Here is a 24,068-nt window from a genome sequence, read left to right as displayed (position 1 = left end):
CCTTGCCAACAATCTGATCGGTGATTTGTGGCTTCACCCACATGTGACTTTCCCCGCACGGTAATGTCACGCATTTATTTTTCACGACGGTAGTGGTGATGGTTGGCCGGACACCCATTTTTCTCCCACAACTGAGAGAAAACGCTTCACCGATGACTGTCGGGCGGTGGGGGTCGGAGCAGATGGTATCCGGGAACCGGTGATGGATGGACGGATCGCTCATCCGGCGGCAGCCACGGTGGGCGAACACTGATCTGAACCGGGGACACCGAAGCGCCCCAACACGGTAAATATAAAATATTAAAGCAAGCGGCTCACGGGAGTACGTAAAACAGCACATTTGACTTGGAAAAAAAAAATCATGTAAGCTTTTTTTAACTGCCACACTAACCCACCCTACCGGGGCTGCGCCCACCCGCTCGGCGCGGCGTGTCTCTCCTCTCCTCTCAGCCAAACTTGACTGCCAGAGAAATGATTTTCAGTAGACGTCACTCATCTGCGTAGAAATGCCTCCATCCTGTAACAAAAGGGAGGGTGGGCTTTTTTTTTTAATAATTTTGCGCACCTAAACGATCCGTTTCCTCGCCGCGCGATTTAAGGACTTCATCATTGCTGCATGTCCGAAACTACAAACATGGCAGGTACCGTTTGCATGTAGTGTAACCCCTCCCCACGCGACGTGAAGAATACCTGGATGTGTGTGTGTGTGTGTGTGTGTTCTCGCAGAGGATACACATCTGGTTTGGGAGGGGGGAATCTGCAAGGGAGGGGGGGGGGACCTGTGCAAAATGGATGCAGCGCTGCTCCGCGCTGGAGACGCGCGGCGAAGCGACGCGCCTCTCTGACGCGCGTCGCCGCCGCCGCCACGGTTTTTGGCCTCCTCTCATGTCCCCCCCTCCCTCGTATTTTTTTGTAAATCCTGTCGCCTCTGCAGGGGTAGGATGTTACTAGCATCCGCCGTGGTGGTATGGGAATGGCTCAACGAGCACGGACGCTGGCGGCCCTACAGCCCGGCTGTCTGTCACCACATCGAGGCGGTCATCCGCAGCGACCCGCGCTGTGGTAGCGTCGTCCTCGGCCAAGTGGACTCTCGCCTCTCGCCCTACATCATCGATTTGCATTCCATGCACCAGTTCCGACAAGACACAGGTGAGAGGGGATGGGATGTGATGTGGAGGGTGTTATTGTATAGCCAGGCCTGAGGTCGAGGCCTTTTTTATTGCCTACTTTATCCTGTGAAGCCCTCATGTTTTTTGTTTTTTTTGCCATAAATGATCACACTGCTGTTCTCTTATTGACATTTACATCCAGAAATCCAGACCCCTGAAGCCATCACTGATGCATTTTTGGCTTATTGGGAGTGTTAAGGTGTTGGGGAAGTGACTCATTTTGAGATTTTGTGTGTGTGTGTGTGCATATTTACTACCTCAGCCCTGGACAGCAGCTGAAGTGTCCAGTCATAGTCAGACACACAGTAAACAGTTCCACCGCAGACACTCATCATCGGTGCTGCTTTGTTTTTTACGTGAACACGAGGGGTCATCTGTCACAACTGGAAGCTCCACGGAGGGGCCCGAGCAGTCGCATTCAGACAAAGAGGAGAATTATCAGATGTCTCGCTTTGGCGGAGACTGCCCTTCGCTTTCAGCGCTGGCTGACAAAAAGCTTTTATGCAGGTTATTTTCCGAATCCAGCGGAGGCTGAAATGGGTATCCCCACCCCACCTCCTGACGAGATAAGAGCGAGGGGAAGTAGGCATTTAATTCAGGAGAGGTCATTGGAGAAATGAGGTTGATGGGAGCAAATTTTATGAATTAACTCCTGTGTTGTCTGTTAAATGTCACACAGTGTCACACACACATACACATATGAGATTTATAGTTAGATTAACATTCCAGTCATATTTTCCCACTGTTGATTTACACTGGCTCATGTGTGAAGCCACTTCATTAATGCCATGTTATAATTGCACTCATCAACTCTACTATACAATACTAGGTCTGTTTTTGTCTGTTGCTATTCTAGCCAAAAAAAAAGAAAAGTTATTTAAGTTTTTTTTGCAGATTTAGCAAAACTGCGCCACAAAAAAAAAAAGTTTCATCCCCGGCTTCAAACCCCACCCGCCTCAAAGAGTGCCTTGTTTTCGATAGAGAGTTTGATATGAAAAGGCTTTACAGTATGAAGTTTCTCTGGACACCATGGGAAAGCAAACAGAGCCAGCGTTGGGTCAGATCAAGGCTGCCAGCCAATCGCAATTCAGAACACAGTGTGCTGTTACCAGGGGCAACCTGTTTGCCCAAATTCTTAGCAGGCAAACACAGATATGTTGAATTTGGGAGGACGGTTGTCCTCCTTCTCCACGGTGAATTGTAATGCGGTTATCTACCTGACATTGCGTTTACTTCCTCATCGTGATCAGGGATCTCCGGGCTCAGTAAAGAAAGAAAGATGCTCAATTTACGTTTTAATCCCTAAACAAAGTCTGGCTTGTGTAAACAAATCTCCAAACAACTTGTGACATCTCCGCATTCAAACGCACTGGATTTGTAACAGATGTCCCGTCACAGTAGAATCTTCATAATGTGTTTGTGCATGTTTGACCTGCTCCCCAGGTACCCTGCGACCGGTACGACGTAGCTTCTACGACCCCACCTCGGCTCCAGGCCAGGGCTGGTTGTGGGAGTGGGAGAACGACGGCGGCAGTTGGACGGCGTACGACACAGAGGTGGGCATCGCCATTCAGGCAGCACGCGATCGTCAGCAGCCCTGGCTGGACCTGGCGCCGCTGGGTTTCTGCTACCTCATCGACTTTGAAAACATGACCCAAATCAATGGGCAGACGCAACGCTGCAGGCGTATCCAGCGCCGCTCCGACCTGGCTTATCCGTTGGTGTCCGGGCCCCTCCCAAAATCGCACCACGCCTGGGGACCCGCGTCCATGCCCGGCCCCGGAGGACTGCTGGGGGTGGACGCATCCGGCGTTGGCATGGGAATTCGGATGGGCAGTGGTGGGACTGGAAACGGGAGCGCATACCCGAGCGGCGCGCTCCCCGCATCGGCCATAACCTCTCTGGGACAGCCCTGTGCCTGTCAGCAGTGCATGCTGGTGCTGAGCGTCAAAGCAGGAACCATGTCAACAGTTCAGACTCTCGGACGGAGACCGCCGCAGACAAAGCCCCCCAGTCCCAAAATAAACAGTCACCCCATCCCCGGAGGGTCCTTCTCGCTAACCCTCCCTCGCCCGCCATCCCTGACACGGTCGCTCTCCCCTCACAGGACATCCATAGTCGGGGCGGCGGGTGGCACCATGGGAGGTGCGGGGGGCTTGGGCATCATCGGCGGCGGCGGTATCGGGAGTTCCGGTTTCGGGATCGGAGGGGGCTTCGCCCATTCTCTGTCCCTCCTCGGGTCGGCCACCGCCGCCCTCTCCATCACCTCCACACGCCCGCCGCCCCCGCCCCTCCCTCCCCCTCCGCCACCTCCTCTTCCGCCCTCCATCACGCTCTCATCCGCTGCGACATCCCCGCCCCAGCCCTCTGCGTTGTCCTCCTTTTCCACTTCCTGTTCAGCCCTCCCGGTACCCGCTCCGGGCCCACCACTAATCTCCACAGCTGCCTCCACCTGCACGCCCTCGCCTTCCGCCCGTGTCCTGGGCCCAGTTTCTTCTTCAGGTGCTGCTGCCTGCGCCGCCCCTCTGCCACCCCGGTCCAGCCTAGCAGGGCTGAGCCGGCCCGCACTGCAGCGTATCGCCATGGCTCAATCCCGTGCCCTTATTGCCTCTGGGTGAGTAAACAAACAGCGTCGTTCGACAACACCACCTGGTTTCCACACTAATTTGCATTCTTTTTGTCGAAATCCTCTGGCAGAGCTTTGTGAAAGGGTGGTGTTTATGCCGACCGTAATGAATGCGCTGGCTGAGAAGTCAATAAAGTTGCAATCTGTAAACACCCCAAACATTCTGATGAGCAGAACAACATTGTGGGGAAATACTTGTTTTATGTGAACAGAAGTACAACTTGTTGGATGGAGCAGGTAGCTGCTTTATCTGGGGCCGCTCCTAGGGACTGTGGAAACATAAAATTAAATATGGAATTTTAAATTATTATTTTTGAATGAAATGGAGATCGTTACCAAGCGTTATTAGTCAAATACTTAGCTTGGATAGAGTATCATTCAAGCTTTGCCGTTTTCCTGTTGTCATAACATGAGAGTCTGCAGCTTCTATCGTCTTTCATTTTTTTCATTATTTTCATATCATGTCATTACCAGCATCACAGTTTTTTGTTTGTTTGGAAATATCTATTTGAAAAGGAGAGGTAAAGTTAAAGCAATAGGAGGAATATGAATAACACCTCAATGTAATATGTGGATGTTCTCATTAATATCATGGTTCAAATTATTATATCTTGAGAATATGATTGAAGATTTCCTTAATGCAACAGTAAGTTTGCCATACATTCCTTTTCAATGTGTGTGTTGGGTGGAGGGGGTGACTACTTTCTGCTAGTATGACTTCCTACATTATTGAATGTAGCTAAAGTAATAAATATTTTAATTTTAAAAGATAAACTTCTGATGCATTTTCACATTTTTGTCAAGCACATTGTGAAGTTATGCACCCTCGAAGCCCCAGCCACCAATGCTGCGCGCTTCCCGTTTTGCCTTTATCTCTTTTAGCTCTGCTGCTGTCCCAGCTGAAAAAAAATCACAGGTCTTTGCTGTTTCTATGTTGTAAGAAAAAGTTTATGGAGAACAAAAGTGCTATGGGAGAAACAACTAGCTATCCAGGCACCAGTTTTCCAACTAAATGACTCCCCGTGATCCGATTCCTTTTTGATAGACCAAAATTAACTTGAGTAGTATTTGATATTATTACTCTTCCTCTGTTGTGATAGAATAATCTGGTCTTTTGTGTGATGCTACAGTGCAGTTGTAACATTTTACACTTCAATCCCTGAGGGGAGACACTTTCTCGAGTGTTAAAATATGAATAAAACACATCGAGGACAGTTTTACTTGGAAAAAAAAAATGAAACACTGTGCATTATGCACAAGGAATGTTCACTGTAATTAGTTCACTCATCCCCTTCACTGTAAATGAAAGACATCAACTAAATGTGAAAGCTGGGAAAAAATGAAGTAGACAGGGATTCCCTGTTTGTTTGAAGTCCTCATTACACATTGTCTGACACCAACTCTCATTAGCATTCATGATCCTTCAATCTTTGTGACCACGTCCATCAGACTCACTTACTTTCATTGAAAAACAATGAAGACCATTTATACTGAACAAGCTCTAACTCATCGGTGTTTCGCGCATTTGGGTTGTGTGTCACGCAGCTGCACAGCGACGGATTTCCTCCAGTCAAAAACTGGCATGTTATCCTGATATCATGACAGATATGTGGAAAGAAATCATGAAATCTTATTTATTGTCAGATGAAAGTAACCCTGCCACTGTAGTGGAGATCAGGGCGAAAGCTGACCCATATTCGGTGTCAGTAAGACAACCCGCGGCAGTCGGCAGATGCTGTAATCTTGACATACTGATAGATCTCAGTCAGAAAGAATTGGTTTGTATATATGGTCATAAATGTATTTACAAAAAAAGAGGCCAAGATTCTCAAGAGATTTGGCATAATTCTGGAAGCCGGATTTCATGCTGTCCAAGTACTGTAGCCAGAGGGCGCTGGTTGGCAAGATTGTACTGGCTCTGAGGCACGTTTCGGATATTTTTGGAGCAAAAATACGCTTGTTTTTCATTAGTTTCTAAGCTGAGGAGGTTGTGTTTGTCACAAATGTCTGCGTATCTGTCACTTTGCAGGCTTATGCAAAACTCTACTGGGTGCCCTTGTTGTTCTCAGCACCCTTTGGTTTGTGTCCTCGTTGTTAAGATGTTACTAATTCTGTCATGCAGATTTCATCAGATTTCGCTTACAAGCCCTCGCTTTATAATATTTTTTCCACACAATCACAAATTCTCTCAGAGAGACATTTTGGGAATATATATTCTGAAAAATTAAACAAGCGAGGAACGGCAGCTCTCGCGCTGAAATACACAAAGCCGTTAGATTTGTGTTTTGTACTGCGATCAAACACTGAAAGGGGAATAAAAATAAAGAGTAATTTCCAGTGGAGCCAAACAACAATGCTCTGGTGTTGAATTCTCACGAAGACAGTTAAGCAGTAGCCAAGCTCCAGATTAACAGTAATTAACATTGAAATAAATTAAATTCCTGCCTGGATAATCTCTTGTTTTGTGTCAGGTGAGCTGCGTATTTGACCCCTTCTTTCAACTCATCAGGTGAGAGTTTTTTCTTCGTCCAGCAGATGGTTTCACCTGCTGCTTCAGTAAAAGCACTGACGTCACAAATCCAAATGGTCTCTGCTGCCGTCAGCCGCGGATTCTCTTCTTTCTACTTCTCAGCCTCACGTGGCCGCCCTCGCAGCCATTCTGACACTGCCTTTTCCCTTACTTTTTACTGGTTTACTGTCGACTTGCGTCAACCTTGTCGTCGGTTAATTAGGAATATAGTGTTTGCTTTTCACTTTGACTTCATTCGATTAACACGCTTGTTTTAAAAAGTAGCTGAAAGAGCCAGAAGTTGCCAAATAGCGTTTTTTTTTAAGAACCAAAACATTATTTAAAATGCACATTTTGTAATGTAAAATGTAACGTGCTAGAATATTTGTAAAAGTCGGTAAGAAATAATATGAACATTAGAAAGGAATTAGATGACATTTTTTACCAAATAAAAAATAAAGATATGTGCAGGATGGTACCAGTTTAGAGTAGCTAATTTCTAATTTAACAGATTTGAGGGCTTAAAAGTGGAAACGTGTTGGTGTGACAGACTTCATGAGAATAAAGAAAATGGGATTAAACAAGCAGGGTTGTTCGCACGTTCCTTCTATGCTCGGCGGACTAAGAAGTGAGCCGGTCCTTCAAACACCTGACTGTTGGTCCTCGCCCAAAAAAACGGTGCTCTCAGGCGCCACCCAGTGGGGTAGCCACCTGTAAGAATCGGCGTCAGGGTCCGTTTTGCTTTATTTGCAACAGGCCCGGACTTTGGCACGGGCGAGCCGGCTCGGAATCTCACCTCTTTGGGGGAACAGAGGAAGCTTGTGCAGGAGGTGGAGTGGTACCGGCCAGATATTTACCCGCCGAGCATGAAAAGGCAACGACATACATCGTATCGAAGCTGAAGGCTGTTCATAAGTGAGCATCAAACTGCAATATAATCGTATCATATCATTGTTTGCAATCGTATCATCAGATCCGCAGGAGCATGGCTGGCAACTCTCCGACGAGGAACATCTCACACAATCCAGAGGATTTGAGATTTCCTAATCTCAGGGTTACATTTTCGAAATTACAATTAGCTCAAAAAAAAACAATAAGAACTTTTTGCTATTGAGTCTCAACCCAGTTGCATTTTTAATTCATATTTAGCAAGTATCTAATGAGTGATAGCTTCTGTTCAGAGCTGAATAAGCCACTGAATAGTTGGTGTTTAACTGTCACCTGAAAGGGCACTGGTTGCATGTCGAGAAAGGATGAATATTGTTTTGGCAGGTGGTGTCCGAGTGAAGAGCTATACTCTTAGGGGTCACAGATTATGACAGTGACAAGGGTCACACCTGCCACCTTCCTTTCTCCTCAGGTTACAGCTTTGTTTTCTGTGTCACCTTATTTGAGCAGTGTTCACGTCGCTCCGGGGGGCTTATCCGTTCTATCAGACTTCAATTACGGGATGCACAGGAAGCGCGTGGTGTAACTGTTGCCATGCGCATCAGCTTCTTGGTTCCCATCATTTTAGCAACCCAGATGGAGGCCGCTCTAATACCGGAAGATTAGCCTGGATCAAAGAAACGTGACTTGCTCGCACACCTCACCTCGCATCTCATCCCTTCTCCGCATTGAAACCGCCAACCCCCACCTCCATGAATTTTTATACCAGTTTTTTTTTTTTGTGACGTTCTCTGGTCATCTCATTCATGCTCATGGATCGGGCAGATTGGCAGAATATTCTTTGTCCTCGTAAATCAGGAAGCCTTGGAAGCAAATAACCCTCGGCACACATTTTGACTGTCAATCAAATATTGTAAATAGTGTAATCAGATAACCAATGCGCTAAATGTGCAATAAAATAACTCTTGACTCCAAACCTGTTTTTTTAAAAATTAAATAATTTATTTGTGAAGTCATTTATGCTGAAATCCAATGACCATAAATATAAAGAAGTCAGTCACGATTTCAAAGTTTGCCTCAGACCACAGCTCAGATTAAATTTCAAGAGTTTACAAGCGCAAACAGAGGAAGTAATAGTTTAAAGGGGCTAACTAAAGATTTAAATAAACAAATATGTCATTTATTAAAGCTTTTATCAGTGGAGTAAATCTTAACACATGCTTCATATTAATTATAAATAAGCAGTCCAGTCATAATTTATATTATCAAAGTCTTTTTTAAAACCAGTTCTTGTGTAAATACTCTTTCTGTTGGACGGAAGAACAGTCCTTACCGTGTGCAGATACGCCTTCTTTCTTATTAAAGGTTTAAATAAATTGTGATTAATTTATTTGAATGAACCGATCCTCCACAGACTTTGCATTCATGTCTTTTAACGGCCACAAGCAGCTCCCGGCCAGACTTATAACTATCAGACCTCAGAGACATGGATGCAAAATTAAATTAAGCTTTTCTATGTAAAACCATTTGCCCTGACAGAAGGTGGGAGAACGCAGTAGACTGTTAAAGATATTTAAAAGATAGCTGACGGTGAATAAAACGGTTTAAAATAAAATTTTCATATCAAAAATTGTTGTGAATAATTCTATATATGCATAATTGTTTGTGTGGGGCGGTGGGATAAAGAGAGAGAGAGAGAGAGAGAGAAAGGATATTATAATTCATCATAATTTTCATTTTCATTATTCTCATCACCTCGCCCCAGATGATAAAGTGCACCATAAGCTTGTGCGCGGTGGCCTTATGGTGGCCCAACAGGTAATCCTTGCTGTGACGACTCTGGCCTACAACCAGAGCTAAGTAAACAGATGGAAACAGGTGGATTAGTCTTATAAAAGAGGAAGGAGACGTGACAGCGGCTCATGCATCCTGATAGAGCCAGGAGTCGAGGGACAGGGTCTCACCGACGCTAGACTAAAGAAACTGACGGGGAGCCAGAGCGTAGAGGAGCCGAATATCGGAATATCAGCCATAATATCTCGAGTTGTGATCTTTGGTGCTTTCAAGCGGGAGAGATGACTATTATCAAAACTGGCAGACCGTAAGTATATCCCAGTGATGAATCAGTCATAGTCCAGTTATTACAATGTGTTTTTTAATCATTTTGATGAGTAAATGTACAAAAAAAGCAAATTTAAAACCGTCATTTTAATGATCTCAGGGAATATGTATTTTAAGCTTGAGCAAAAATGATGTCTTATTTTTAGAAACATGCTTTTATAATATATATTTATATATCCCATATCTGACACACTCTCGCTAATTTTATATAATTCGCTTCCATTTCATTTTCTTTAACTGCGTATGGCAGTCAATTTACTCCTGCCATTTTTCTACATTTCAGAAAACAATCAAGTGAATTACCAAAGAATAGAACAGATCTGATGAATCAGAAAAAAAACACTTATTGATAATAAGTATATGATGTTTTTTTAAAACTTTAATGTGAATAATCATGCACTTATTAGATAGTATGATATGAATAATTTTTGGCACGTATTTGCAAACATACCAGAAGCTACTTCCTACGTATCACAAACTTGCAAAAGGAGCAGGGGTTACAAGAGGTATTAAAATCTGTTGAACAACATCTGCTGGTTTCTTGACACCGCACAGCAAAAGCTTCTTAACCTGATAACGTGGAGTGAACTAGAAACGAACATATGCCGCAACCGGCTGTGTGTAATTACCATCTATTTCCAGGTGACTCAGCAGGCACCTTAAATCTGGCCGGTCCGCTGTCAGTGTGTCAACAACATGCCGACTCAAGGCGGCTTTTTTTTGTTTTTCAGGGTGCCGACGGTTCCAGTCAAGAACCTGAATGGATCAAGTCCTGTGCACCCTGCTCTGGCAGGTAGGAATTTTAACTTTGACACATATTTTAGTATTATTTGTCAATGGATATTTTTGCTTTGTTTCTCCACTGTACAAACTATTCAGGTAGTGCCGCATCGCAGTTGTAAACTGTTCATCGAAACCCCGAAATACAGTGTATGATGTTTCCGTCCTGTTGTTGTTTTCAGGCATAACAGGCATCCTGATGAGCGCTGCTGGACTTCCAGTCTGCTTGACTCGCCCTCCGAAACTGGTGCTTCACCCTCCGCCTGTCAGTAAGAGCGACATCAAGCCCGTGCCCGGCCTGGGCCACTGCTGTCGCAAGACCACCAAGAAGCAGGCCCGCAAAGGTGGGTGGAGACTTCATTCTTGCTTTCCGAAAATTTTTTTACATTTTTGTCCATAAACATACATCACACTTTGTGTTTCTGAATCATAGGCAAGACCCCGGAGGAGGTGGTGAAGCGGTACCTTCAGAAAGTGCGCAACCCACCCGAGGAGGTGAGTTCAGGGTGGTTTATCTGTTTGATAAAACCACATCTTTGGCTCAGGACAGTTACTGCTCCCCCTAGTGGTCAAATTAAGTCAATTTTATTTTTTGTTTTTAGAGAAAAAGAAAGAAAACAGCATGTATTGAAGATAAATTACTATAAAATCTATTTAGCAAAGAAATCAAATGAAAATCCAAATAACAATTACTAAATGTTAATTTAAAAAATGATCATAATTGTTAAACGGAGAAAGCTGAAGCTCATTTTTGTATTTAAACTTATTAAAATAATAAAAACTTTCCTCTTTTTGCTGACCAAAATGGTCAATTTAGAAATGGTTTTGATTAAAATTTATGTGTTTTCATGAAGTTCAAATTGAGCCTATGACCCACATTCAAGAGACGACTTACATTTGTGCCATATTTCTTCTTTGTGTAATGTAGATGCTTTCTGACAAGTTAATAGTTAATAAAGTGCAAGAGTGGTGACTTCATGGATTTATCAAGAGAAAGTGATATTCATAGAAATACAATTTAGTTTCAAAAGTAAACTGAATTATATTTGTTCTTGAAACTAAAATGTAAAACCACAAAGCCAATCCTTATTGAGAATATCCTTATTCTCTCCAACTTAGGACTGCACCATCTGCATGGAAGCCCTGGCCGGACCATCCGGATATAAAGGCCCCGGTGTAGGTGGCATCTCACGAGCAGAGTCTGTAGGCCGCCTGGCACAGTGTGGTCACCAGTATCACCTCCAGTGCCTTGTCGCCATGTACAACAATGGCAACAAGGATGGCAGCCTGCAGTGCCCCACCTGCAAGACCATCTATGGAGTCAAGACTGGGAACCAGCCTCCAGGCAAGATGGAGTACCACGTCATCCCCCACTCGCTACCCGGCCACCCCGACTGCAAAACAATTCGCATCATCTACAATATCCCCCCTGGCATTCAGGTAAAGTCATCTTATTATTCTAAACATTGTTGTGGAGCTAACCGCTGGATTAACCGGAAATTACATATTTGTTTAAATAATAATGCCTCATAATGAATAACTAGTAAAAACATTTTCTATTGTTCATAATTAAGTTATTAAATGCTAGGTAACAACAAGAACAAAAGCCACCAAAAAAAAAAAAAACGGCTGAATATCATCTCCAAAAGGAACATCAAAATTACTGAGATTTAACTGTAATCCAATTGATGGAAATTTTGAAAGTCCAATAAAACATGAAATTCTGCTAAAAATGAAATGTGAGGTCATTTGATGAGAGAAGTAAAAATGCACAGGCTCACTGATCAACCTTACTTTTGCTCCTCAGGGTCCAGAGCACCCCAACCCTGGCAAACCCTTCACTGCCCGCGGGTTCCCCAGACACTGCTACCTCCCTGACAGCGAGAAGGGACGAAAGGTAGGCGAGAGAGACGCTCCTCTTTTTAAATCCCGTTGTTATGTGATGTTGAAACGTGCGTAACCTTTTCTCCCTAACCGTCATATCTCAGGTGTTGAGGCTGCTTCTGGTGGCATGGGACCGGCGGCTCATTTTCTCCGTGGGCACGTCCAGTACCACTGGTGAGTCTGACACAGTCATCTGGAATGAGGTGCACCACAAGACAGAGTTCGGCTCCAATCTGACGGGACACGGTTACCCCGACCCCGGCCACCTGGACAACGTTCTGGAGGAGCTCAAGGCTCAGGGCATCACTGAGGAGGAGTGTCTACCCAGAGACTGAACACACACACACACACACACACACACACACAGACAGACAGACATGCACGCACGCGCACACACACGAGGCATAGATGAAAGCAGGCGGGAGTCTGTGCAGACATGGTCCTAGAAAGGATCCAAACACGTACAGACAAATCGAAATCTAACTTGATAGAATGGAACAAAAAGAACTTTTACCATCACAATTGAAAACACTTAAAAAACTAAATATAGTTCCTGGGGATTTTGACTGCATGAGTCAGTTTTAGTACATGGGAGACATTTTTTTCTTTCTTTCTGATGCAGTAACATTGTCAACGTCTGCAGATGTTATTCAGTGAGACATTTGAGACCACTGTGCACATAGAAGTCTGTGTTATGTTAAATAAAATTCATTTATACTGTGAGACTTCATGTCAAGAATGTAACTTAAGTGAATTTATCTGAATTAATGAAGTGTTTATCACTTTAAATGCTGCTAAGTGGAACTCCTAGGAGTTTTGGGTGGATATATTTGATTATGTGTCGGTCCACAAGCAGAAGAAATGATACTGCAGATAAATATTTCAAAGTGTATTACTGGATATCAGAGCATGGATATTTGCTGACCTCTAGTGGTACTGTTCAAGGATTACATTCCTTCTATGTTTCGTTTTTTTAATTGAATTGTATATTATGAAGACTTTATATATGATATTGTTTCCATTTAATCATGTTTTTATATTTTAATTTTGCATCTTGTTTCATATGGTGTATTTCATTGCATTATTTTCGGGGAATGGCTGGACAGACTCAAATGTAGGGCGAAGTATAGACAAGATGACGTACCAGAGTTTGCCTGAAACTTTATATATGCCATTTACCAGCCCCTATCTTTGAAGTAATAAAAGTAATTTTCAGTATTTTGTATATTAGATTCAAAAATAGACATTCCTTGATTGTTCTGCCCACAGAGTATGGGTGCATTAAATGGCTTTTCATGTCTTCTTTTACCTGCATTAATTGTTACAGACTGGTAGGAGAAAAGATACTATGGATTAATCTAGACCCCCCCCTTAGGAGGAGTAAATTCCTTCCCAGAAGCTCAGATTGCACCTCCTGCCTGAGCTGAGATTTGCACAGAGCTTTCGAAAAGGTATGACGCGCGGAACAAAACAGACGGCTTGCATTTACTGTACTTTTGTGTCAGACACACACCAGCCTCAAATGCCATCATCAGATTCAAAATGTGGTCACCGGTTGTTTCTGTCTTGTTGAGTTTTCGCCACGGGCGGGTGCAAAAGACTATCTCGTCCTGGAACCAGCTTTGGCCAAAGTGGTCCGGTCAGTTTGCATTCAGTCCAGCGTGCACTGGTTTATCATGTGATGCGCTAGATGAGGTGTTCAACAGTAAGAGTTGAGGCCGACATTAAAAGCATTTATACTTTATTGATACTTAATGTATGCACTGTACTATATGTTTGTGTTTTATGTGCACAAATTTGCATTAAACATTTTTTCTAAGGTTCAACGAGGTAAGATTTTACTCTTTGGTGTCCACAAAAGTGTCTCTTGAGCTTTTGAATAAGCGAACACGTCTCGCTGACGCGGAAAACAAGTTGGCAGGTTTTCTTAGTGCTTTATCTGAGCCGAAAGATTTTTTTTGACCATGGTAGAAATTACAGCTTTTGCATATGACTTTGCATGGATCTCCACTGCTTTCTTTAAATATGAATTCAATCAAAGATAATTCATCGTTACTATGTTGCGACAGGTTGCAAATTATTTGTCTTTTTTTTTCTTAAATAATTCATCTATTAGTTAATGGTAATGCCATTTAACTAATCAGGAGATTGTTGAATTACAATGTAATCCCATTGGGTTAGTAATCCTCGAGTGAGTTTTGCTTGTTTACAAACCAATACCATCCCCCCTCTTTTTTTGGCATTTTTTGTGCATTTTTTGTTTGTTGGGGGTTTCGTAAATCAAAATGCATGCATGTCTTCACTTCAGATCAATGTGAAAAGAATGAAGTCGGCTAAATAGTTGTCTATGGCTTGATTTCTCAAATTGCACAATTTCAACCGCTAGACAAGCGCAGCACATGACTTGTTTATCTGTAGATTAGTCTGTCTCCTGGATTAGAAGTCTGGATTACCTCTACTTTAATGAATGGAAATAAATGTACCGAGATAAATGAGAGCAATTAAAATTGACCCCGGCAAGAGGATTCTGCCATGATACTGAAAGAGATGCGGGGCTGAGAGTGAAAGAATTGAAATAGTAAGAATTTTACTTCAACCACTTCACAGCTGAGATGAAAGATTGAAGGCCAACAATTTCTAACAGGTGGATGTTTTTTTTGTTCAATGAAAAGATCATCTGCGTAGTAGAATGATCAAATAGAGCAAGACCCTTCAGCAGAAAATTCCAGAAATCATATTCTAATAATATTCCGACACAAACTAAACAACCTTTCACGGCAACTTCCATTTCATTTGTAAGAACACAGGGCCGTCTTCAGTGACAGTTGTGACGGATCGCTTGAAAATGAACCGTCCGGCTGTCAGGTGACCGAGTAGCAGATGGGCTCGGGGTCTTAATCGGTCCAAAACTGAGTTAAGCTGGACTGACGACCACTTATACCAGTAATAAAGATGTAAAAAGGATGGGTGACTTGAGATGCTATGTTAAAATTACTTGTGCTCCTTTTTAGAAAGGAATAGACATTTACGGGGAGGAAACTGCGGCTACATTGTAGTGTGAACGAACAGGTCTGCAGCGGAGGCAGAAAGAAAGAACACCGGCCGAGGGAGAAAGGGAGAAAGAGACGAGAAGGGGGGAAGAAACGTGTGTATTATGGTAGATTAGGGTGCGTGAGATGGGGGTAGATGGAGATCCGCCCCTTACTGAGCTCCAAATGGGGGAGGGGGATCTGACTGGTCAGAAAATAAATCCCTGTTTGCAGGGGTCTATTGTCTGCTACCCGCAGCCCCTTACAGCAGCGGTGTATTCACAAACAGGGCTGCCTGTGCTTTTCGCCACATGTTGCCATTTTGTCTGATCTCTCCCCTTCTTGTTTCCATTTTAAGTGTGTCCCAATTTCTCTGTGAAAAGCTTTTGCCTGCCTTTTGAATCCAAAACCACAGGCTGGAAGCGTTTCCCTCTTCACATCACAGAGCAAATTCTTTCCCCTGTCTCAAAATGATTTCTCTATTATTAAAAGCTTTTAAATGGAGCAGTGTTTTGGCTGACAACCAAATCCAATGCCTCGTTGCCAGGGAAACGCTAACCCCTTAGTCTCAGCTTTTTTTTTTCCTCTCCCCAGTGGCTCATATTTCAAAACTGTCAGCACAGTCTTGTGCGCTGTCTGCTGTCTTTCAGCTAAAAGCTTTTTGTGCTGCCAGTAGAGCAGGATGGAAAGCAAGGGGAGAGAAGGTGGGAGTGGTTAGACGAGAGGGAGGGAAAATGAAGGGCCCCCCTCACTGTTGCCTTGGCAACTTGATGTCACGGTGACATCACGCACCACTAAAAGCTTTTAACCGCATTCCTCTCCTGCCTTAGGCCCCATTTTGAGTCCTCTTTCAGCGAGTCTAGCAGGAAGAGCACGTGCAGGCCATTGTGTGTGTATGTGTGTGTGTGTGTGTGTGTGTGTGTGTTTGTCTGTGCCTTCTTGCATGTATCACTCCCTCACTGCAGACTCAACACAGCTCCTAGCACAGTAAAAGACTTTCAAATTAAAAACAGCCTGCACAGGCCAAGAGAACCATTTCAAACATGGCATCAGAGGATGGTTTCAGCTATCTTATTCCAGGCCACAGTGAGAAGCACAGGCGAGCCCCGAACTGGACGGATGGCGAAATGAAAGCCCTCCTGTTTGTGTGGGAAGAACACCACAGCGAACTGAAAACCAGCAAGAGGAATGCCAAGGTTTACGAGAAGATGTCCCAGAGGTTTTTCCAACTGACCGGCGAGCAGCGTTTTAAAGAGGAAATCAAGATGAAAATCACCAACATGTCTTTCCAGTACAGGCAAGTGCACCAGATTCAGTGTTTGCACTGCGATTCAGTTGTTGCACAGTTTTTAAGAAAAAATGTTTTGCTTTTACAGGCGGCTCAAATCCACAGTGGGAGAGAGCGGCGACACACCGGATTGGCCGTACTATAAGGCCATTGAGAAGATCCTCTCCAAACCTCTGGAGAATGGCCGGGTCAACGCCTTGGAATTTCAGGCACCAACTCCAGGCCCTTCCACTTCCTCCCAGAATGCAGACAACCTGGTGGTCCATTCGGAGGAGGGGATGATGGGATTCCTACCGGAGTACACGGGCTCCTCGGACGAGATGGAAATAAAGCAGGAGTTGGAGTCTTTGAGCTCCGACAGCGAGCAAACGCAGGGTTCCAGGTAATATATTTCAAAGAGACGATACACGTTTTAAGGATGTTTTTTCTTTTGTTTTTTGTTTTTTAAATTCCTTATCCAGTATTGTAATCGTGTTCTTGAGGAAAATACCAATGTGTGAGGTAACTTTTATTATCATTAGTACTTCAAGGATCTGTTTTTTTGCCTCGCATATCTCAGATGAAGAAATCTTTTCCAAAGCTGGGTGATGTGTTTGGCATTGGACTAAAAATTGCCAAAAAAAAAAAAAATCAGTGTCCTCTAGTAAGGGATTTTGCCCCTCTAAAAACAGACCTGCCCATTTTTCAAGTGAATAAATGAAATATATTTCTTTTCTTTCATAAAGTATTAAAAGAAAAGAAAGGTCGCTTCAGAAACAATATTCTGTTTCTGAGGGCACGACAAGAAGGCCAAACTGGAAACCAGATTATTAATAAAACAGCATTCAGATGCAAGGCAGTACAAAAGGCTTTCCAGGGGCATTGAAGAACATGAAAATGACATCAAGTAGGGCTTAAAATTTTATTAAAAACTAAAAACCTAAAATTGGGGAGTGGGAGCAATGTGCAGGAATACATTATAAAAAGCCACCAAAAACATAAAAAATGCATTTTAAAGACAATAAGTTAGTAAATTAATGGCTAAAAGATGTTACATTTTAATAAATAAAAATCATGCCACTGTTCGCCCTCCAGTTCCTATAAATTATAACAACTTACACAATTAGTTTTTTCTTAAGCTGTTAATCTTGAAGAAAAAAAATTCAAAAAAGCACCATTTTAGAGATACTTTTATGTTACTTAAATGGAACCTTGTAGATTGAGCATTTCAAATTGCAAATACACATTTCCTTATTGCATTTGCAAGAGATGCATGAGGTTGTATTTCTGTGGATGCAGGATATGTTGATAAATTGCAAATCAGAGCCCCTTTCTTTTTGTGCTGCATTTCAGAAAACATCAAGTTTTTCCTGTGGTGGAATTAATGTCGTTTTTCTGAGCGTACTGCTCGTACATACAGTCATAAGGTGCAATATAATTTAAAATGTACAATTTCATGACTTAAAACAAGATAACATCAATTCTAAGGTAAATGTAAAACAATTCTTATTTCTTCAGATTATTTCTGCTGATATATAATAGGAAGTATTAATGATGCAAGGGGATAATTTGATTAAATACTTCTTATATTGTGCTTTTTTTTTAATGTTTTTGTCTTTATTTGTTAATAAATCCAGATTTTTCAGAGATGACAAAAAAAAAAATGTCACCGCCTGATCTAAAACCTCCCCTGTATGTTTACAGCTCACATCCTATCTCGTCCAGGAAGAAACACAATAATAAACACCTGCTCCTGAAGAAGAAGAAGCTGCGGCTGATGCAGTCCATGTTGCAGCAGCAGCGGCGGTCGACCCGAGCCGTAGAGGAAGCATGCAGGGAGGTCCGTCGTGCCATGCATCAACAGAACCTCCTCCAGGTCCAGTGTCTACAGCTACAGGAACGTATGATGAACCTTCTGGAAAAGATGATCATACCTTCCTCTGCCACTTCATCTCTGTGGGCTCAGAGCAGCATCACAGACCCGGGAAAGCAGTGAAAGTGTCTGGCTCTTTTTTTTGAAGCATACGGAAAGTTATTTGAGATTTCTCTTCCAACTCAAACATTTTTAACGTACAACGTTAGCGGATGCTGAGTAGTATTATGGAGAGGATGGAAGTGCGACAGTTGTGATTTCTGGTGATGTCAATAGTTTAATATCTTTGATGAAAGATGAACCTTACTTAAATTAAAAGATATACAGGACCTTTAGAATCTCCAGCAAATCCATGTTACTTTTCATTCAAGGACAGTTGCATCACATCCTCTCCGTTGACCACAGTGGGACCTTATCCTTTCACTTATTATATACATCATATAGACAGATATATGCATACATTTGAAAGATTTAAGACATGGCAAGTGATGGACCGGACAGTTTTATGTAGCAATAGACTCTATGAGAGCAGGCAGCAAAAGGTGCCAGATTTCTTCCCAAAGCAAAGCTCCTAGCTATGTTCTTTTTATGCTGAAGACTTGTAAAGTCAGGTGAAAACATACTGACTTAAAACACTCCGTCATAAGGCAGGAAGAATATTGTAAAGCTGCACAAAAAAAGGACCTGCTCGAGACTAGAGTTAAAAAGGTGACTGTGTTGAGTATATAAAGGTTACACATTTATTCCACCCGAGTGGTAGAAGTGTTCAAGGTGACTCTCATCTAGATGTTATGAGTGAAATTCTGAAAAGAATAGAAACATATTTTGCTATTCATATAATTTCAGCTCACACATCCTTGTAATCACAGAGACTTGTAGTCTATTCAGCACATTGTAAATAATTTCAATTAAACAAACAAAAAAATCATGCTGTAGTCAGTAGGTGGGTGACATGTTTTAGGAATAAAAAGTTGAAAACTTAGGCAAAAAAGAGCACATATTGAATTAAGGTCAGTTCTTAAACAATGTCATTTGTTTACATTTTTCTTTTCTGCTTAATTAAACAAACTACCACATAATTTGCTGGTAATTTGTTGTTATTTGCTGCACAGGTATGGCGGTTCAATCATCGTAAAGCAAAAGAGCATTTGCCTTTACGCCTATTTTAAGAGGATTTGAAATTGTTAGAGATAAAATTAGATCAGTTTCATGAGAGACTCTGACATTAAACTTGAATATAACAGTGATAGCAGTGGTGGACAATCTATTTATATTTCACACTTAAGTAAAACTACTAATACCACTCTGTCAAAATACAGCAGGACAGCAGGAACGTTTTATCAGTTGTACTGTTAAAAAAGTAGATGTTTTCCATCATCGTGTTCCCTTACAGTGTTTTCATATGGCATGGTATGGTGTTGATTAATTTGTATGCTATATTGGTACATTATGTTGCATTTTCCATTTGCAAAGGGCCAACAATTTTTCAATTTATTCATTTTTGGCGGAGGGGGGCTTTTGACATTGATTTCTCACTTTTTTTTTAGAGTTTTTTAAAGGTAACGTAGCTCAATGTGCACAAAACTTTTTTCCACAATCACCTAAAGTAACACTTGTTAAACACAAGTGCCTAGTGTTGTGATCTAAAGAGTAAATGTTCTGAGAATGTCAGTCTAATGCAACATTGTTGTGCAAAATAAAAATAATTCACGCAGTTACTTCACTTTGCTTCTGTAAATGTACATCAACATATATGCTATAGTGTTTTTTTTTTTGTAATTGTAAAGCATGAAACCTGCACACACACACACACGTGTGTGTGTGTGTGTGTGTGTGTGTGTGTGTGTGTTTAGCTGTGAATGACCGTTGAAGCACTTTGCCCAGGTATTGTTTACACAGCAAGAGCCGCGTAGACCCTGAACGCACCTTTAAATAGTTAAGGTATCTTTTCAGTTTTATGCAAATATTAAAAGTTAAATTTGCAACGCTTATTTTTAACCCTAATCGTGCAGGTTTTTACTGACACTATTTTATCCCTAAAGCCGGTTGCTCATTTGAACTCCCGCAGCCTTTTAAAAATTTGATTTCCTGACAAACAATGGCTGTCAACTGTCAGCAATATCAGCCAATCGAGTCAGTCGGGTCATTTGAATGTTGAAGGTGACGGGCGTGGTGATTGGCCAGGAGGACACGTCACGTGGTCTAAAGACGTTACGCTGTCATGGTTACGATGAAAGACGCCTTGTATTATCCGCGGTGTGTGCGTGGAGGGAGGTGCTCCTCAAGGGTTTCCCAAATGGAGTAAGTGAATCACGCCGCAGAAAACAGTCGGAATATTTTTTAAAAAAAGGACATGGCTTGTGAAATTGCAAGTTTTCATTTTTGAACAGCTTGAATGTAAAAACTCAACTTTTTATTTGTAAAAGCTCTCAACGAGGAGATAAGGTAATTTCAAAAGTTGAATTCATCACGTTGCCGTCCAGATAGCCAATATTCACGCGTGCTATTGCCTGTGCCTTTTAACTGTGTTTTATCACATACTTTTTGAGGTTTGGTTTTGTCATTAAAAGTGTAAATAACGTTATTAGAAGCTATTTTAAAAAATAGGTTCAAGAGTGTTGTTCCCCTGCATGTGTTGTTGAAAAAAGAGCCAGCTGGCGACCAGTTTTGGGGAATTGGGTGGAGGCCCTTAATTTCAGACTGCTCAGCTAAATGAAAACAAAACTCCCTCTGTTTTTTTTTTAATTTTTGACAGGTAATTGGTAACTAAGATTGATCTAAATGCCCCAAAGCGCCTTGTTTATTCCACTTCCTCACAATCCTCTAAAATGCAATTGTTGGCTACTTTTTTTAAGTTTACGTTTAGCAAATCTATTTAACTTCCATATTTTGTTTGTAAAAATAAATGTATATCTTTGTTAGTACAAACGATGACTCCTAAGTGTAATCATTGGAATATGGGCTCAGCAATTACATTATATCTATTTATCATATTGTAATTAAATTTGAGTAAGTCATTGTTTAAGTTTCTCTTAAATAATATGACATTTCTAATTGGAATTTATTTATTTACTTTTTGTGTTCTTAAACCACACCATGGAGTCTGAGCTACTTAGATTGTACCAAAATTGTTGACAGGTATTTCCAATATGTTTTAAATATCTTTCACTTGATAGAAATGGATTACTTACAATGCATTATGTAGTGCGTGCATCATGAAGACAAGTACGGTGTACAGTGGTTTTCATTTGAACTTCACTGCAATCCAACAGCTATATTGAAAGTTAATGACTGACATGTGCTTTTAAATGTTATGACTGCTGTATAATTCACACAAAGGAACCCGTTGTTGAAATAGTTTTCTGACTTTGTGTAACTGCAGGGTGACAACAACACAATAGTGTTGGCAACATACAACAAGGATGAGAATACAGGGACAGACGGAGGGGGTGAGGAGGTGTGTGGATTTAAACGCAGCTGGAGAACTCAGGTGTGTGGACATTATCCGTGGTCGGACAGGATATGGTTTCACTATCTCTGGACAACGGCCATGTTTGTTAAGTGGCATCCTGGATGGTAGTCCTGCTGACCTGGTTGGACTTAAACAGGGAGATCGCATTATGGCGATCAATGGAACAGATGTATCCATTGCCTTGCATGAAACCGTGGTGCAGCTGATAGGCAGCTGTATCGGGCCTTTGCAGTTGGTGGTTCATACTGACTGCAGAATCATAGGAAATCCCATTCTTAATGATGAAAAATTTGGAGTAAGTCCGAAAAAGTCTGCTTTCCAAAAGGCAGGGGTTCTTCGGACTAACTCGGATGATTCAAGCAACTCTTCGTTTAGTTCAAATCATGCACTCACCGCCAAACAGAGGCCACTTTCAGAACCTGATATTTCACGGTGGACAAAACAGTGGAGTGCCGTAGCTGAGCAGCCAAAGGAAGAAACAGACTCGGTATTTACAGACACAGATGAAGTGAATCCAGACTGGAGTATTTTAAACATGACCTTGGTGGTGGGTTACCTGAGCTCCACAGAGCTGATTTTAAACACAGCAGAGCCAGAGGAGGACTGTTTGAAAGCAATTCGTGAACGAATACGTCAGCTGGGCACAGAGCAGGATACCCACACTCTGGTGATGATGAAGATCATGTTTGACTGCATTCGACTTTGTGACGACATAGGAGCTGTTCTGGCAGCCTTCCCTACTGAGAACCTGGTTTTAGGGGCTGTGTGCGCTGAGGATCCACGCTTCTTCTGCCTTGTCACAACAGCACATATAATCAATGGCCGTGTCCCAGAAAATGGTCCTTTGAGGGCCTCCTGCCATGTTTTCTTCATTGACCCAGAACTGGGAAACCATGAGGACCATGTAGGGATTGCTGGACGTTTTGGCTTTGAGTGCACTCCAGATCAAGATTCCTTCAAGGGTTGCCTTGAATTCCCTCACACACCACCAGATGTACTTCACTTTGTCACAGTTCTTTACAGTGACATGGGTGATACTGTCGAGAGGCTAAGGGTCAAACTAGACATGGAGGCCCAGCAGCAAGTCAAGGAGAGCAGCAATTCTAGCAAACCAGCCAGTGCCAGCAGTAATGGAGACAGTGGAATAAGCAATGACTCCCCCCATGAAGAGAGAGCGGACAGAGATTTCCCCTCTGCAATCCGAAACAACCCTGGTGCCCTCCTCCCCAGCTGTCCCTGGGATTATCCACCATCTGAAGACCCTACTCTGATAAACCTCTCCAAGAATAAGAAAAAACTTAATCCTGAGACCAATGCCAGTACGCATTCCCTTTCAGAGTCATTACCTGGCCCAGATTCTCTAACTAGCTTCTATGGAGGCCCCCCACCTAGGCTCAAGTTCCAGTTTAAGCCCCCACCACCTCCTTTGTCTCTGAGTAAAAAAACAAACGTCTTCGAAGATCCTCTCAGAGGTAGCCAAAGGTGGTTTTCAAAGCCAAAATGGCCTTTATCACTCAGTGCTGACTCGGAGCCTCAGGTGATACCGAACAATTGGCTATCTAGTGCTAGCCTTAGCGCTAGCACAAATAATCTACCTCCTCCCATGAGCCGAATCCCTTTAGACAGGTATTGGTCAGCAGATGTCACGATGCTGCCTCCCAGGGAAGAATGGACCAAAAAAATTCTCGAACAGAGAGAACGACAGCGACGGAATGGTAGTGCCAAAACTGTGAGTAAGATATATGTTGTTTGTTTTATTTTTCAATTCTTTTCCATGCATTTCCCAGTCATTTTCCTGTCGTCATCATTTTATAGCTTCCTCACCTATTTTGCTTGTGTCCCCTTGAAATACACCTATATTTATTTGAACTTTACTAATTTTGTGAGAGCAGAAAACAGCTTAACACAATCAGATTATTCATAAGAACCTGTAAATATTAGATAAAAATAGATTCCAATAAACATATTTTGCAAAAACAACTATTAAGTATCTTAGAAACCCTCGGATTTATCTTTCAACTTTGGTGTCTTATGTTATTATTCCATTAGCACTGACTCGTGGCAATTATATATTTCAAGTGAAGCCACAGGGATGTGACGATATTAGCATATTCTTACTCTTTTCTTAGTGATACTATCATATCTTTGATGTAGTTAATAATTCTGCAAAATTGACTATGCACTTAGAACAAGCAGTAGAAGTGTTTCAGCATGGTATTTAGTTTGTTGAACAGTCAAAACTACAACCTTTAAGTAGTGCATGTATTTCTGAAGATAGAACCTTGTCTTAACCCTCATATTATGTTAAGGGTCAATTTGACCCATTTCACCCATTGACCCAATGGGTCAAATTGACCCTTAACATAATATGAGGGTTAAATAAAAATCTGAACTCAGAGTGACCATAGTGTCCTCATTGTTATATGTTTCTGCACTTTGTTTATGCAGGA

At 42.2% G+C, this 24,068-nt stretch overlaps 3 protein-coding genes across 5 annotated transcripts in view; all 3 read left to right on the top strand.

The window, feature by feature from the left end:
* Positions 1-30: 30 nt before the first annotated feature.
* On the top strand, positions 31-13,795 carry dtx4a (deltex 4, E3 ubiquitin ligase a). Of its 3 annotated transcripts, none has more exons than XM_086165243.1 (9): positions 31-286; positions 935-1,149; positions 2,613-3,783; positions 10,045-10,106; positions 10,276-10,437; positions 10,527-10,588; positions 11,213-11,533; positions 11,901-11,990; positions 12,082-13,795. In XM_086165243.1, exons 1-9 carry the CDS (start codon positions 207-209, stop codon positions 12,310-12,312), a joined length of 2,394 nt encoding a protein of 797 aa, XP_086021369.1. In that variant the 5' UTR covers positions 31-206; the 3' UTR covers positions 12,313-13,795. The 3 variants fall into 3 exon arrangements, with proteins under 3 accessions (XP_086021369.1, XP_086021370.1, XP_086021371.1); XM_086165244.1 differs by lacking the exon at positions 31-286 and adding an exon at positions 419-641; XM_086165245.1 differs by lacking the exon at positions 31-286 and adding an exon at positions 599-637.
* A 2,099-nt stretch (positions 13,796-15,894) lies between these two features.
* msantd1 (Myb/SANT-like DNA-binding domain containing 1) lies at positions 15,895-19,293 on the top strand. The gene is made up of 3 exons (XM_086166254.1): positions 15,895-16,303; positions 16,383-16,676; positions 17,978-19,293. The coding sequence occupies exons 1-3, from the start codon at positions 16,050-16,052 to the stop codon at positions 18,267-18,269; spliced, it is 840 nt and encodes a 279-aa protein (XP_086022380.1). The 5' UTR covers positions 15,895-16,049; the 3' UTR covers positions 18,270-19,293.
* Positions 19,294-20,526: 1,233 nt separating this feature from the next.
* rgs12a (regulator of G protein signaling 12a) overlaps positions 20,527-24,068 on the top strand; it is a 40,062-nt gene continuing 36,520 nt past the window's right edge. Inside the window, exons 1-2 of the mRNA XM_086165379.1 lie at positions 20,527-20,591; positions 21,529-23,347. Coding sequence (XP_086021505.1) covers positions 21,569-23,347 — 1,779 coding nt within the window. The 5' untranslated portion in view covers positions 20,527-20,591; positions 21,529-21,568. The remainder of the gene's footprint in view (positions 20,592-21,528; positions 23,348-24,068) is intronic.

Source organism: Fistularia commersonii, chromosome 19 (assembly GCF_037954325.1).
Source record: "Fistularia commersonii isolate RoL2024-O1a breed Wild chromosome 19, RoL_Fcom_v1.0, whole genome shotgun sequence".
Taxonomy (NCBI): domain Eukaryota; kingdom Metazoa; phylum Chordata; class Actinopteri; order Syngnathiformes; family Fistulariidae; genus Fistularia; species Fistularia commersonii.
The sequence above is the reverse complement of the archived record's forward strand: the minus strand, read 5'-3'. Positions and strand labels throughout refer to the sequence as shown.